General features: G+C 56.4%; 1 protein-coding gene across 4 annotated transcripts in view; it reads left to right on the top strand.

The window, feature by feature from the left end:
* LOC101323433 (adhesion G-protein coupled receptor G1) overlaps window positions 1–15,917 on the top strand; it is a 62,838-nt gene that overhangs the window by 24,460 nt on the left and 22,461 nt on the right. For 2 of the 4 annotated variants that reach the window (XM_033845093.2, XM_033845092.2), the window contains exons 10-14: window positions 391–509; window positions 2,442–2,710; window positions 3,811–3,919; window positions 4,929–5,197; window positions 15,010–15,172. In XM_033845093.2, the coding sequence (XP_033700984.1) occupies window positions 391–509; window positions 2,442–2,710; window positions 3,811–3,919; window positions 4,929–5,197; window positions 15,010–15,172 (929 nt within the window). Of the gene's footprint in view, window positions 1–390; window positions 510–2,441; window positions 2,711–3,810; window positions 3,920–4,928; window positions 5,198–6,631; window positions 8,107–15,009; window positions 15,173–15,917 lie in introns of those variants that run through there. The other 2 variants (XM_033845094.2, XM_033845095.2) reach the window with 1 other exon arrangement.

The raw sequence follows: 15,917 nt of genomic DNA, 5'->3' as shown, positions 1-15,917 counted from the left end.
AGCTTTGTGTCCTAGGCTCATTCTCCCCAGCTCTTAGGACCCTAGCATCTGAGGGACCGGAGTGGTCTTCCAGCTCTCTCTGGGCGTGGCGAGCTCACTGCCTCACAGGAAACTTATTTCTGTTTTGAATGCTACAGAAAAATAATTAGTGCCAGGACAGAAAAGGGATTCTCTGGTGGAGGGTTCTTGACCTTGGTGGGACAGGGATCCATTTGAGAATGTGGTGAAAAATGCACTCATGGGACCACACTCTTCTCAGTTTGGGGGGCAGGTGTGGTTCATAGACGCCCAAGGCCGTCCAGGGACCACGGGTTAGACCGCCATCTGGGCAAACCCTCAGTGTCGAGTTGGGGGCACTGAGGCCAGCCCTGACCTGCCTCGTGGACCCAGGTTACCTCTGTGGAGGTGGACGCCATCCACAAGCACTACCTGACTCTCCTCTCGTACGTGGGCTGTGTCATCTCCGCCGTGGCCTGCGTCCTCACCATCGCTGCCTACCTCTGCTCTAGGTAGGACCTGGGAGCAAGAGGGAAGGGGGCAGGGAGAACCTCCATTCCAGGCCCCCGGGCTGGGACCCCACGTTGAGGGAGACCCACCCTGGAAATTGGCCTGACCCCGAAACGTGTGTATAGTTTTGGAAGCCCTGGGAGGTGCAGCCAGCTGACCCCCAGGGGGGCATTTCCTGCTCAGATCTGTGGTGTTTGGGTAACATAGCATTTCCGGTTTACATTAACTGCCAACATTTAAAATTGGGAGAGTTGACATAAGAATCTAGATTCCTGTCTTCGAATAACCAGATGTGCTACCGCTGGGGGCACATGATAATGTGACAGTGATGGTAATGATAACGGTGGACACTTACATCACGCGGCCCACATGCCGCACACTGTTCTAAGTGCTTTACACGCGTGAACTTGGTTCATCCTCGCAAGGGCCCTATGGAAGAGTGCTCAGAGAGAGTAAGTGACTTGACTGAGGTCACACAGCGGGGAAGTGGTAGCAGCAGGCTTGAACCCAAGCAGGCTGGCTCCAGGCCCACAAGGCCTGGGTTAGCGGAGCTGCCTGGCAGTGGCCGCTGTGGACAGGTAGAGCCCCCAGCCCCTGTTCCCTAGTGCCTGTTTTGAGGCCCGACCCCCTGGCTCCATGGAGGCATGTGTCACCCCAGTCGTTGGGGTGCCTGCTGAGAGAAGGGGCCGCCTTCGGTGGAGTGAAGAACGCCTCCACCCACCCTCAGACCGGCTGTGTGTGGGTCTGGACTGGCAGTGCTGGGCTCGGCCTAAACTGAGGCCCACCTGTAGTTGGGCCCTGGACCCGTCTGCGTGGAAGGGAGACATCCTTAGTTCTGCTGTAGAATGAAGACTCTTGGAGTGTGCTCACTGTTCTTGCGGGGGCCGGGGAGGGTAGAGCCGTGTGAAGGCCACAGCTGCGCACGTGGTGGGGCTGGAGCAGGCGATGAGGAGGGACGGCTGGCAGGCTGAGTGGAGAGCTGGGGGTGAGGGCACAAGCCCCTCCCAGCACCTGCCCATTGATCACAAAAGTGCCCCAGGACAGAGGGACAGGAACCCTTAGGGACTGAGCACCTCATCTGTGCCGGATGCTTCGTATCAGTGTAACTCTCACCCCAACCCTGCGAGGGGGGCCGTCCTCCCACTTCACAGATGAGTACACTGAGGGTGAGGGGGATGGGGCCAGCCTAAGGTGGTGCCTCAAGTTAGGGGTAGGGTGGGCATGGGGATCCAGGATGGTAGGTGTTCTTCTGCACTCTCTGGAGCAGGCAGTGGATGGTGCCAGGTGGACAGAAAGGCTGGGGACAGGAAGGCTGACAGTGCCCTGCACCACACAGTATCTTGGGATGGGAGCAGGACGTGCACACACAGACTTGCAACCTCAAGGACACAGGCCACACAGCGTGTGCTCACAGATGCACAGTAGTGCAGACAGATAGGCAGACACAGAACATGGGTGGCATGGATTCTCCAAAACAGCAAAAAATCCAGTCTTTCCCTTCTGACTTTGGGAGCATCTGGTTGATTGTAGTGGCTGATTTGTCTTCCTCGCTGTGCTTGGTTAAATCTGCCGTTAGATGCACACACGGTGCCTGAGCCTGTGGGTGTTGGACACATGGAAGGTGCACGGGGACAGAGCCTAGCTGTAGCCACGGGAGGCCGCGCGTGTGTGTGTGCGTGCGTGTGTGCGCGCGCGTGTAGCCTGGGAAGACTGCCTGGAGGAGGAGGGGTGGGCGGGCATACCTCCCACCTCCCACCTCCCACCTCCCACCTCCCACCTCCCTCCCCCCTCCCCCCTCCCCCCCTCCCCCCCTCCCCCCTCCCCCCTCCCCCCTCCCCCCTCCCCCCCTCCCCCCCCTCCTCCCTCCTCCCTGCCTTCCCACGCTGGCCACCAGAGTGACCCTGCCTGCCCTACCTCCACCCTCCCCTGTGCAGGAGGAAGTCTAGGGATTACACCGTCAAGGTGCACATGAACCTGCTGCTGGCCGTCTTCCTGCTGGATGTGAGCTTCCTGCTCAGCGAGCCGGTGGCCCTGGCAGGCTCCGAGGCTGCCTGCCGCGCCAGTGCCATCTTTCTGCACTTCTCCCTGCTCGCCTGCCTCTCCTGGATGGGCCTCGAGGGCTACAACCTCTACCGACTCGTGGTCGAGGTCTTCGGCACCTATGTGCCAGGCTACCTGCTCAAGCTGGGCATCGTGGGCTGGGGTGAGTTGGTGGAGGGGGTTGGTGGGCCCCCCAGACCTGCCTTTTCCTCTTGGTTTCTGGCGAAACATGGGCACCTGGTTCCACTTCTCCACCTGCCCCTCTGACCTTTCCCTCACTTGCTTCCTTCACTCACCCATTCTCAGGGGTTGCTTACCTTGGCTAGGTCAAGGTTCTCTTTAGGAAGATGAGGTGATGAGCCCTGTCCCCACGAAACGCTCACATATTCTCTGCATCTGTCACTGTTTTACAAGTGGGGTTTGCAGACGGAGCCACCATGTATGGATGTGCAGGTTGTGCACTGCTCAAAGGCACCCAGCTGTGGATGGGTGGGGCCGTAATTCAGTCCTCACCTGATTCACCCAGGCTCATGGTGGCCCTGCCTGTGGATCCCCATGAACCTCAGGGAACAGGTTCCCCGTGGCTCTGGTATTTGTTCTTGGCCGACAGCAACCCAATTCACCTGTGGCCCAGACCTCTCTTTGTCAGACCTGGAGGCCCAGGGGCACACACCACAAGTCCTTGAACATTGCACAGGCCCACCAACCTCCACATGTCCCCGACCCCAACTTGTGGCTCCTCCCGTGTTTCTCATTCGGCCCTTTCTTGGTTCACTTCATTGATATATATGAAATTCCTTCAGAGTTGGCTCTTTGTCAAAATCCAGGTGTTTGGTGGTGGGCAACCCTTCCAGGGAGCTCTCAATCTTCACCTCATAGACAAGGTCGAGGCCCAGGGCAGACATCCCCTCGGGGTATAACTCTAGATGTCCCCTGTTGAACTGTCCTCCACCCCACCAATGTCCTGTCTGCTCCTCCAGTCTCTCCTTGTGACAGCCAGCCCCTCAGCAGGGAACTGCAGGCCCTTTCCCCTAGGGGGCCCCAGGATGCTGAGGGTGCAGGGGTAAGGTCAGGGGAGATGGGCTCCCTTTATGAGAAACCAGAACTGGAAAGGAGAAGGGTGGGTCCGAGCTTGGAGGACCTGCCCCAGATGGGACTGGGTAAGCTCTGGGACCACAGGTCTGAGAGGGGGTCTCACCAGAGGGAAGGGGAGGGCAGGCCTCAGAGGGCGGGAGATGGAGCTCCATGCTTTGTTGCCTGCAGGCTTCCCCATCTTCCTGGTGACGTTGGTGGCACTGGTGGATGTGAACAACTATGGCCCCATCATCCTAGCTGTGCACAGGACCCCAGAGAGTGTCATCTACCCTTCCATGTGAGTGGCTTGTGCAGTGGGGGCAGGAAGGTGGGCCTCATGGTGCAGAGGTCAGAGAGTAGCCTGGGCCCAGGTCACGCTGACCAGGAGACTCCTGGGTGCCAAGCTGCTGGAGGTATTGGGGTGACCCTTTTCTCAGGGAGGGTGAGAACGGGCCTGGATCTGCCAGTCACTTGCCAGATGACCTTGCACAGGTCCTAGCCCCTCTCTGGGCCTCAGTTTCCCCACTTGCAAGTGGGAGTATGGGTTGGAGCAGCTGAGCCTCCAGCATGTTCCTTTGCTGCACCCTTCTATCCTCTTCCCCATGGAAAAATGGAAAGGCTGAGACCCAGAGAAGGCAGGAATCCACACCACGCTGCTCAAAGGCACCCAGCTGGGGGATGAGTGGGGCTGAAATCCAGTCCTCCTCCACTCACCTAATTCACCCAAGCTGGTGGTGGCCTGGCCTGTGTGTCCCCCTGAACCAGACTAGACTCCAGGGCTCCTGAGCCCTAGGCTAGGAAGGAACCCTTTCCATTCCTTCAGTGTTTTGAAAATTTCAGTTGATTTTGCATCACTTTGTGCCATCTGTATTATTATTTGTTTAATTTTTTTCTTTAAATCATCTGGCTTGTTAAATGTATTTTTTAAAAAATTATATCAACTATAAATGGGAAACAAGCATTACTTGTCATGAACAGTGAGTAGTCATGAAAGCAAACACAGGAATAAGGAAACCCTGGTACTAAATTCTTGATGAAAGCAGTGGGCCTAAAGTCTGGCTTTTTTTGAAAAGGGAGACTAGCAAGTGTTAGAAGTGTTAAAAACGTTTTAGGACCAAATTAAGCCTTTCTCTTGACTACAGAGAAGGAATAAAGGAGAATTGAAAGGAGAGTGGCTTTTTGGCCCTTGAGTCAGTGGTGTTTAAAGCAGCTGTCCTGTACTCGGGCTCACCGTGGTGCCTGCCCAGGGCCCAGGAAGCACCGTGCCAGCCCGGCCTTGCAACGAACCTTCGTGCCCTTGCCCATAGGTGCTGGATCCGGGACTCCTTGGTCAGCCACGTCACCAACCTGGGCCTCTTCAGCCTGGTGTTCCTGTTCAACATGGCCATGCTGGGCACGATGGTGGTGCAGATCGTGCGGCTGCGCCCACACGCCCAGAAGTGGCCCCACGTGCTGACCCTGCTGGGTCTCAGTCTGGTCCTCGGCCTGCCCTGGGCCTTGGTCTTCTTCTCCTTTGCTTCTGGCACCTTCCAGCTTGTGGTCCTCTACTTTTTCAGCATCATCACCTCCTTCCAAGGTAGGCATGGAGAAAACCCCACCCCCTGGCCCAGGCAGGGTGCCCATATATAGAGCACAGACCAGGGAAGGGATGACCCAGATGACCTGAAGGGCCTTCTTTGGACCTCAGCCTTCCCATTCGTAAAATGGGGGCATCCAGGCCATAGTTGACAAGTCTTTGTTGAGTACTTATAGTGCACAGGCCCTGTGTTAAGCCCTAGTGCTGTAGTTGTGAACTGGTCATGCAAGGGCCTTTTGCTTCCACAGAGCTCATCTCTACTGGGAAGGCCAGGTGTGACAAGCAAGGTCGCAGACATCAAAGGGCATCTAGGAGAGGAGGGAAGTAATAGTGGGCGATGTTGTGGACAGTCTGAGCTTGGGTGGGGGACACTTGGGGGAGGGAAGCCTCTCTGTACAGGAGACATTTGAAGACAACAGAAGGATCGAGCCATGGAGAGATCAAGGGCCCGTTACTCCAAGTGTGTTTCTCAGACCAGCAGCATCGGCATCATCAGGAGCTTGTTACAAACACAGACTCTGGCCCACCCCAGGCCTGCCGAGTCAGAATCCTCCTTGTAACAGACGCCCAGGGGATGCAGCGCATGGTACAGGCTGAGGAGACCTGGTCTAGGGGTGGAGTGCTCCAGGCAGAGGGAGAAGCATGAGCAAAGGTCCTGAGGCTAGAACTAGGTTATGTGTTGCAAGAATAGTGAGGAGCACAGCTAAGGAGTAGTGAGGCGGGGGTGGGGGGAGGGGCTGGATCATGAGGGCCTGGCTTGATGCCATCAGGGTCCCTTCCTGCTCTACCTGCACCCCTCTACCCCCGCCCCCCGACATCTCACACACACACATATTCACACACACACATATACACACACACCTACCTTTGTTTTTGGCCACGCTGGGTAGGGAGGAGGCCTTGCCCTCCCTGTTTTCCTGCCCAAGTCCTCCCCATTGCATGGGGTCCCCATGCAATGGGAGTGGTGTGTGAGGGAGGTGAGTCTTTGTTTTCTCATCTGTGACGTGAAGGGGACTCTGTAGGGATTATAAATCATGCTCATAAATGCACACATTTACTGAGCTATTAATAAATCACAGTATTATGATTTGGGGAGGAGCGTATCACATGGTACTTAAGCAGGTGGGCTCTGGAGGCTGACCACTGCTGCTTGACTCCTGGCTCAGCCAGGCCCCTTATCTTCATGGGCCTCCGTCTCCTCGTTTGTAAAACAGAAAAGTAATGATGAGGTCTGATCTCAAGGAACCTGGAGAGAATGAAGTGAGATGACGTACAGGGCACTGCCCAGTGCCTGGCGCATAGCAGGTGCTCCGGGGATCACATCGGTGTGGGGAACCTGTGTAGGGAGGAGGACAGGGGCAGATCTGGGTCCAAGGAAGGGAGCGGGGTTGGGCTGGGGCTGCCCCCAGCCTCTGAGCCCTGTGCCCCCCACAGGCTTCCTCATCTTCCTCTGGTACTGGTCCATGCGCCTGCAGGCCCGGGGTGGGCCCTCCCCTCTGAAGAGCAGCTCGGACAGTACCAGGCTCCCTATCAGCTCGGGCAGCACCTCGTCCAGCCGCATCTAGGCCGCCAGCCCCCCGCCGATGCGAGGAAGCAGAGTTGTGGTCTCTCTTCACTGCTGCTTGCGGCCCCTGCAGCCAGGCCAAGCCAGCCGGAGACTTGAGAAGGCCCAAGGACCTCGGAAGGATGGGGCTGTTGCCATGGCAGCCAGACTCCCAAGCTGGGCCTTCTGAATTGGCCGGGGGGCTACTTGCCTCTTGGGTCCAGCTCAGGGGGCTCAAGGCTGGTCTTAATGCACCACCACTGGACTGGCCCTCACGGCTGGAATCTGCAGGCCTTGGACCTTGGAGGCTGGTGGCATCCTTGGCCTTGTGCCCCAGCCCAGGACAAGAATGTGCCGTAGCTGTTCTGTCTCTGGTGATCACCATGAGGGCGCTCTGTAGCCCCTGTCATTTTAATCTAAGGATGGCCCGCAGGGGAAACGAGTTGGGGCAGAGCTTTGAGCCAGACCCCTGGAGGAGGAGCATTCCCTCCCTGGAGCATAATGACAGCCCAGGGAGGGAGCCGGGCTGTCGTTATGCTGGCCCTCTGAGCCCAGGGCAATCACCCTTTGTCAGCCTCCCCAGCCCTCCCTCTCCCCTTCCTGGTCCTCCCTCTCCTTGGACCTCCTTAGCCCTCCACTCACAGCCCGGAGTCCCCAATTCCAATGCTGGATGTTGGGTAGTGGTTCCCAAGAGCTACCTGGTGCCTACTGTAAACCTTTATCTACTGCATGGGCGTTTGCCTGCCCCTGACTTGGCTTAGTATAAACGTTCTGGGCTGGGCTAGGCCCATCTTCCCATCTGGCCCTCTCCACAGCTGCATCACCCTAGCTCACCACTGCCAAGCCGACACCTCACAGGGGCCCGCAGCCACTCCCGAAGCCCTCTTGTGGCAAGAACTGTGGAACGTAGCAGTCCAAATTTGTTTCCACCCCAACATTCCAAAGACTGAGACACGCCTCCCCTGGTGATGCTTGTAGAGCCTGACACGCTCCGTAGAACCCCTGCAGATGATCTTGAGCACACCTCGCAGCCCATCACGGTTAATTCTGTTGGACACAGGTGGCCAGACCTGGTCGCTTCCCCTGTGAGCTCTCAGTCTAATGTGGGAGGCATGCATGAGACAAGAACTCTTAGAGGTACAGGCACAGAGTTGGGGGAGCCCTCATTCCTGGCTGGGACTCCAGGAAGGCTTCCTGTAGGAGGCAGCATTTGATCTGGCTCTCAGCCTTAAAGATGGGGAGGATTTTCTTTGTAATTACCAGTTCATTTGTCTTCATATTAAAAAGAAGTACGTGTTCATCGTAGAGAATTTGGAAGCTGTAGAAGAGTACATAGAAAAAATAAAAATCAGCTGTTATCGCCTAACCAACCGTGGCAAGAATTTCCTTCTGAGCTTTTTCCTGTGCTTCTCTTAAGAATCAATGATAAAAAACACCTGGGGGCCAATCAGGAAACATGAACAAGAGAAGAGGGCCATGTGTGAAAGACATCTGCTGGAAACGTTGTCAGGGCAAAGGTGGGGGGAGGAATGGCAACTGGGTGTCAGTGCTGGGGGAGCTGCGCGTGATCTGTGGTGAACTGAAGGTTACGAGCCCCACGCAGAGGATGCAGCTGCTGCTCTGCTGCAGCCGGTCGCCACCTCGGAGGGTTGAAGGCCCGTGTAGCCAGACTGCCTGCCTTTTATGACAAATAAGAAATCCAGATCGTGCTGGTGTAAAATCCCCTGATTTAAAAAAACTTGGCTAATCCAGAATATTCTCTGGTCAAAGAAATCACGTCTGAGGGCTGAATTCAGCCCTTGGCTGGTCGCGGGACCTGTGTAACCAGTTTATTGCCCGGTGTGAAGTGGACGGGCTGCAAGAATGAAACGACTGGACTTTTCTGCCATCGCTGCCTTACAAACTGGTCCCGGCAAATTTCTCCTCTCCATCCTGTGACACAGGTGAGGCAGGTCAAATAAGTTTCTGTCCCCCTTCAGTTATGGGAGCAGTCTTGTTCGATCATGGCTCTCAGTGTCCAGGTCTAAAGGTCCAGCACAGGTCCAGCCCAGGCCCACATCTGAGCCTTCCGCCCCTGCAGTCTCCTCCCTCCTCTCCTGGCTGCTCTGGGGGGAGCGCAGGCTGGGGAAAGAGGCAACTCTCTGCAGTTGGACAGGAGGGGTGTGAGGTGCCTTGGTGGCTAGGAGTGGGCTGGCAGTGGTGGGATGAGCGTGAATGTGGGATCTTTGGGGACCTGCAGGGACCTTGGCACATGGGAACCCCCTGCCCCCTGCCTCTCTTCCAACCCCTCCTCCTGCTGCTTCCATTGGCCTCTGCCTCCACCTTCTCCAGGTGGTGGACTCCTCTTATGCCCCAACCCCCGAGGACAAACCTTCCCCACAGTGTCCCGGTTGAGCAGCTGGGTGGGATCAGAGCCAGCTCCGCTCTCAGAGACCTCTCTCGGGTCTCTCAGACCCCCATCACTTGGCTAGACCTGAGGGGATACCTACCCCATCCTCAGGGAAGGAAGGGACCCAGCCCCCTCCCCCGGGCAGGTGGGACTCCCCTCAAATTCTCCCACTTCAAAGAACTCTCTTGACACCTACTTTCTGTTTCCGAGGGCAGCTCAGGTAGTGGGGCAGGGGTGCTGGGTCGGGTCCCATCCTCTTGTGACCCGCCCTGCACGGGCCACCTGACATCTCCGTGGTGCTCCTTGACACTGATGCTTCTTATCATGCGCTTCTCTGGGCTGTGGGACTTTGGACAATAGGACCACTCTTCCCACCAGGACGTAGCCAGGTTTGTTTCCCCTTTGGAGTGGGAAATGGATTAGAGTGGCCAGGGTGTGAGTGCTGGCCAGGCCTGGCCAGAGTACTGGAGGCCTCGCACCTGGAGACAGGTGCCCACCTGGAGCCGTATGGACAAGCTGGGGGTGGGAGGTGGCAGAAGGGGAAGGTTTCCCCTGGAATTTAGCGGTCCCAGGGCTCCAAGTGGCCCCAGGCCAATCCCCAGCCCCCGTGGGGCCCAGGAGAGGTGACCCTCCCTCTGGCTCTGCCGGACCCTCCCTTGTCACTTTGCCAAGTCCCCGGTTCTGTCTTCCCAGGTGTGCTGCACACGATCTGGGTCCTGGTCTGCAGGTCTCCAGCCTCTTCATTACAAACAGGCATCCATGAGCCCCTCTGGAGGGCCCAGGGGCCGGGTGGGTCTCCAGTGGTGGGCCTAGCAGGTCACAGTTCACAAAGCCGTCCACCCTCTCCCCTTGCCGGGACGTGCGGCTGGGTGGGAGGAGGGGCATTCACCCTCCCAGCCATCCCTGCAGAGGAAGTGCCTGGGGCCCATGTCACATTCCCATCTGCCACCCAGGCCCCATGAGTGGCCCTGACCCTCCCCAGGCCCAGAGGGCTTAGCAGGAAACTGAGTCCTGTCTGGACACTGTGTGGGAGGAAGGGGAAATAGAGGCCAGGCAGGGCTGGGCGGGTCCCCATTAGACCCCAGGGTGGAGCAGGGCCAGCTCTGACCGTGTGGCCCCGAGAGCGGATGCCGGTGATGATGTACTTCCTTGGCAGAGCGCCCTTCACCTTCTGATCTCGAAGCAGCCGGCCAAGGGCCCTGGCCTCATCCACATGGCTTCCTTGGGGCCACCACAGTGGGGGCCTTGGTGGTCAGCCCTTCCCCTGCCTACATTACTGCACCCCATGTGTGTTTGCTGCCCCGCTTCCCATCTGGGCCACCCGTGACCCGCTGGTGATGGTGATGCTAATTTCACAGTACTCATAATCATGATAGTGATAATAATGGCCACGCTCACTGACTGAGCAATTCCACAGGCATCATCTCATGAGTTCTCCCCATGCCTCCTGAGAAACTTGCCTCCTTAGCAGAGGCCGGCTCACGCAAATGGGCTGCCAGGAAGTGGCCAGGACAGATATCAGCCCAGGCCCGACCAACCCCCAGGGCCCACGCTCCGGGCCCCCCCCCCTCTCCCCGCCCCACCATCCTGGCCCTCCTGTTATTCAGTCTGCTGGGTGGGGGGGCGGGGCCTCCAGGCCAGACGACTCCTCTCCTTCCAGGACCCCAGCAGGCGTGGGCTTGAGCCTGGTCTTGTTCAAATCACAGGCATGAATGAGGGAGTGCGAACACTCTCCACATCTTCATCCGCATCCCTATAGCCAGGCCCTGCGCCCACCGGTCTCCTCAAACCCCAACACAGCCCTAGGGGGCAGCCGCACTGCTATATGCGCTTTACAGAGGAGGAAACTGAGGCTCAGAGAGGCCCCCAGCTTGTGAAAGGAGGATCTGAGGTAAGAGTTCCTGACTCCAAAGCCTGGGCTCGCCGTCACTCCCCAGGGGCCTGCTTGGGTGCAGAGGCCTCTGTGGCCGCTGAACACCAGCCCCGCAGCACCCATCCAGACGAGGCCTTGGGAGCAGCACCCCTGGGTGGGTTCAGCAGCTCCTGCCGAGTCGGGCCCACTCTGCAGGTGGTCATGGGGCGGGATGAGACTAGGAACACTGCCCGGTTGCACACACTCACCTTTCACAACCCAACCGATGGTGCCATGGAGCAGGAAGGGCGTGGGCGGGGCCACAGGAAGCGGCAACGCTGCGGCCACGGCGCGGGGTGGGGCCGGCTCATTAGAGCCTGGGAGCTGCGGGACGTGCAGCTGCGGGGCTCCGGCAGGCGTGGACCAGGCTGGCCAGGGATGGTGACCCGCGGGGCCCTGGGAGTCCTGCTCCTCCTGCACCTGGCCTCAGGTGAGCAGCCAGCCCCTTACGCCCTCCGGCCAAGCCTGGGAGACCCAGGGTCGGGGACAGGGAGGGCGTGTCTGGAGCAGGTCCTCCGAGGAGCCCAGCTGACGGCCGCAGCACCTCCTCTGTCGTCGGGGTCAGTCCTGCTCTCCCGATAAACTTTGGTCAGCACTGGTCTCAGGTCCCCTTTGCTTCCCCACAGCGCCCTGGAGATGGGAGAGCATCGGGGGTGCGCCCACACTTCGTCCCTCAGGCTGCGGCTCCCCGACAGGCCTGGCTCTGGGACACGGGTGGGCCCAGGACAAATTCTTCTCCAGCTGGCCTCTGAGCTCCAGGGGAAGGCGGCTGGGACCCTCAAGGCTGAGGCCAGGCCGGGCCTGCACGGCCCTCCCCGCACCCTGCCCACCCCGTTCCCCGTCACGCCGGCTCCCCTCCTTGTCTCCTCAGCGGTCCCCTGGTGCTCAGTCACCCAAGCCGAGAACAAGGCCCTCCCTGACCCTTCGCTCTCGGCCTTGCCCACAGCCAGGCGGTGGTTCTCCAGAGGCAGCTCGAGGGCGCCAGGCCTGGCCCTTGCCGTTCCGCTCCTGGCCCACCTGGCCAGCTCTCCCTGGCGCTCTGTGCCGTCTGCAGGGATGCCCTCGGGCAGAGGAAGCTGCGTTCTCCCCGTGCACCCATCTCCGAGCCTTGCCTGCTCCTGCTGTTTCGCTCTTGGTTCAGTGAGTGGCCTGCATGCCTGTCCCCCACCCCTGTGTGTGTCCAGCATGCGGTCACACGGCTTTGCGTGTACGGACCGACCTCTTTTGGGGGCTTAAAAAAACCCTCGTCTCTTCAAATGTTGGGAGATTCAGCGAAAAGCAAAGTTTAGTCTGTGGCTCCAAAAAGTGTGAAAAATGGCCGGGCCGTCCCAGCGGGATGGCAGCAACACCTGATGGATTAATTAACTTCATAACCACTAGTGGCTGTTGCTCGATCTCATAAGGACCCTGGGCCCCTCACGAATGATGTAATTTTCTGGTCGGGCCTTGAAGGCTCCTCCGAGTGATGGAGTTTACCCAAAGGTGATGGGTGCTCTGGTTCAGCTGTTTAAACAGTGTGAGGAGCCCTGAGAGGTTTATGTCTAGAGGGAGGGCTCCTTTTTTTTTTTTTAATTCATTAATTAATTAATTTTTGGCTGCATTGGGTCTTTGTTGCTGAGCGTGGGCTTTTCTTTAGTTGTGGTGAGCGGGCTGCTCTTCTTTGCGGTGGCTTCTCGTTGCGGAGCACCGGCTCTAGGTGCGCAGGTTTCAGTAGTTGTGGCACGTGGGCTCAGTAGTTGTGGCTCGCAGGCTCTAGAGCGCAGGCTCAGTAGTTGTGGTGCACGGGCTTAGCTGCTCTGCGGCACGTGGGATCTTCCCAGGCCAGGGCTTGAACCCGTGTCCCCTGCATTGGCAGGCAGATTCTCAACCACTGCGCCACTAGGGAAGCCCGAGGCTCCTTCTTTTGTGGACATTTTGGGGCAGTTGCCATGTGTTCATTTTCTCTTTCATTCATTCATTCCAGAAGCGCTGGTGGAGCCCTCTACTCAGTGTCAGGCCCTGTGCTTATATACCATGTGGTCTCTGCCCTCAAGGGACTCACAGTCTAGCAGAGTGATGGGATGCTTCAAAAGAGTCCAGGGCATGGTGGGGGCCCAGAGGGAAGCAGACACACTCTTTAATAAAGGGATACTTTACCAAGGACGTGTCAGGGCTGGCACAAGGGACAAGAAGCTGTGGCTGTTGGCAGAGGGAAGCAGGCCACTGGTGGGGAGCCTTAGGGAGGGGCGAGTACTACCCTGACCTCTGACCTCCTCGCCCCCCCCATATGAACCCAGATTGAGGTGGTCCTTGGAGGCCAACCTCTGGGGCAGAGCGGGATGGAGAAGAGTAGGGTGGGTCTGGAGGACCTCTCGCACACAGGCCTGGTTCAGGCTCTCCCTGTCTGGGCTAAATGCTTCTTCTAACGTCTTCCAAAAATAATTGCAAAAACGAAGTTTCATAATCTTCTCTGCACCAGGTACTTGCCAAGAACTTTACAAGCCCAACGGCCCTTGTGAAATTTCATGGCAGGCCAGGAGGGAGGCTCTGTTAACACCCACCGAGTTGCCCCCTGCACCCAGCACCCATGTGTGACCCCTCAGGCATACAGAGGGCTGGGATTACAAAGAGGATAGTGCCTTCCCCGGAGCTGACAGTTTCCTCCCCTTCTCTGCTCTTCTTCCCTCTTTTTCTCTTTTTCTCTTTTTCTCTTTCTCCTTCCTTCCCTCTTCTTTCTGTCTCCCTCCTCTGTTTAAAAAGCAAACATGGATGTTATTATGCACATGCTCATCCCTCATGTGATTTTTCCCATTAAACATGTCATGAATATCTTTACAGTCTAACAGAAAACTGAAGTTCCTTTACAAGCTACTTCAAACATTGTCACATATAGGGCTAATTATAAGATCCACTTGAAAATGTTATTTTTTTACCTACGTTTACCCTAACTTTGGTCTGCCATTATCTTTACCGTGTATTTTATTTTTGTCTTAAAATTTAACTAGTTTCATTGAATGTGAAAGTAATAGTGTGCCTAATTTTTTTTAAAAAATCGAACACTGGAGAAGGGTGTGAAGAAATGAAAAGTAAATGTCTCCCTGCCCATTTCACCCCCAGCTCCTGGTGGGCCAGTCAGAAACGTAAAGGTGCAGATTGTCAAGACCCAGCCCCACTGCCCCCATAAAGGGTACAAGAAAGCCGTCCATGGAAAAAGACATACACATAGATGCTCAAACTGCTTCTTAAATTAAAATGAAATTCCATTTTACCCCTCAAACTGGCAAAGATTTGAAAGTTTGGTAAAGTCTAGGACTGTGAACATGTGGGTAAATAGTCACTCTTGCCCACTTTTGGTGCGAGTGTAAATAGGTGTAGCCATTTTAAGAAGGAAATTCGATAATACTTAGCAATTTTTAGAAGTTCATACTTTTTTTTTTTTTTTTGCGGTCCGCGGGCCTCTCACTGTTGTGGCCCCTCCCGTTGCGGAGCACAGGCTCCGGACGCGCAGGCCCAACGGCCATGGCTCACGGGCCCAGCCGTTCCGCGGCATGTGGGATCTTCCCGGACCGGGGCACGAACCCGTGTCCCCTGCATCGGCAGGCGGACTCTCAACCACTGCGCCACCAGGGAAACCCAGTTCATACATTTTGATACAGAAATTCAAGGATAGGAATGTTTTCTATGAATTCTTAACATAAGCTGACAAAGATGTAAGTAGCGTTATTCAAAATAGTAAACGAAACAAAGCAAAAACACCCTAAGTGTTCACCAACAGGGAACCAATTGAAAAAGCATAACAACACCCGTATACTGAGATAGTGTGCAAGTATATAAAGAATGAGATGGGTATGAGTCCAGCTCAGGTTCACACAGTTAGCGTAGAGGGATGGAACTGGGGTTGTAGTCCACACCACCAGACTCTGGAGCCTGAGCTCCCCTACCCGCTGCCTTCCCATGCAGCCCATTCACACTTTGCATCCCTCTCTTAGATCAGAAGAATTCCGCAACCACGCATGAGCAGTCAAGACAACCCTGCAAAGGACTCATCAATGCAATCCGATTTGACAACTTCGGCCTTAAGGACACTGCTAAGTGCTTCACAGCGTGTGCACCGTCAGGGAATGAACCCTGCAATCTGGGAAACTTGCAGAGGTAAAGGGCCCTCTGAGATGGAGAAGGAATCTGGGGGCTCTGGCAGGGGTGGAGTAGGGAGGCAGTTAAGAAGGGATGGAGCTATCAGCCCTTTTGGACCCAGAAGATGCTGCTCTCATCTTACCCTTCCACCTTGTTTGACACCCACATTCCCCCTGACCACCAAGACCCTATGATCTAGGGGATGCAGAGGTGAAATTAGCCCCTGTCCCTGTCATTGGGAGTTGTAGAGGGAGAGACATGGCCCCAAATGATGGTGATTCTAGAGTGTGATCATACAGAGGGTAGACAAGGCACCAGGTTAGCTCAGAGGAGGGAAATCTGCTAAGGCTTCACAGATGAGGCCACCCATGAATGGGTTTTGAAGACTGCATAGGAGATTTCCCATTGGACTCAAGCAGTGTTAGGGGATACAGGGAGAACTACAGTGCTTTGAACTGTGAAAGAGTAAAGTGCTGGGGATGGAGGCAACAATGGGGAGGTTGGGTGTGGGGGTTGGACTGGAAATCTAAGCAGGGACCAAAGTGTGAAGGGTTGTGTAAACTATACCACTGCGGGAGGGGGCAGGGCAATGATACATTTTAAATACAGGAAGAGCATAGTCAACTTCGCATTTTTAGAAAGATGGCTCAGGCTTCAGGGAAGTATATGAGGGTGGTGATGTGACAAGAGACGTGAGCAGGTAGGATGCAACTGTGGTGGTCTGGGTAAGAGTGAGGGCTGAACAACCACCAGCACCACCACC

Source organism: Tursiops truncatus, chromosome 19 (genome assembly GCF_011762595.2).
Source record: "Tursiops truncatus isolate mTurTru1 chromosome 19, mTurTru1.mat.Y, whole genome shotgun sequence".
NCBI lineage: Eukaryota > Metazoa > Chordata > Mammalia > Artiodactyla > Delphinidae > Tursiops > Tursiops truncatus.
The sequence above is the reverse complement of the archived record's forward strand: the minus strand, read 5'-3'. Positions and strand labels throughout refer to the sequence as shown.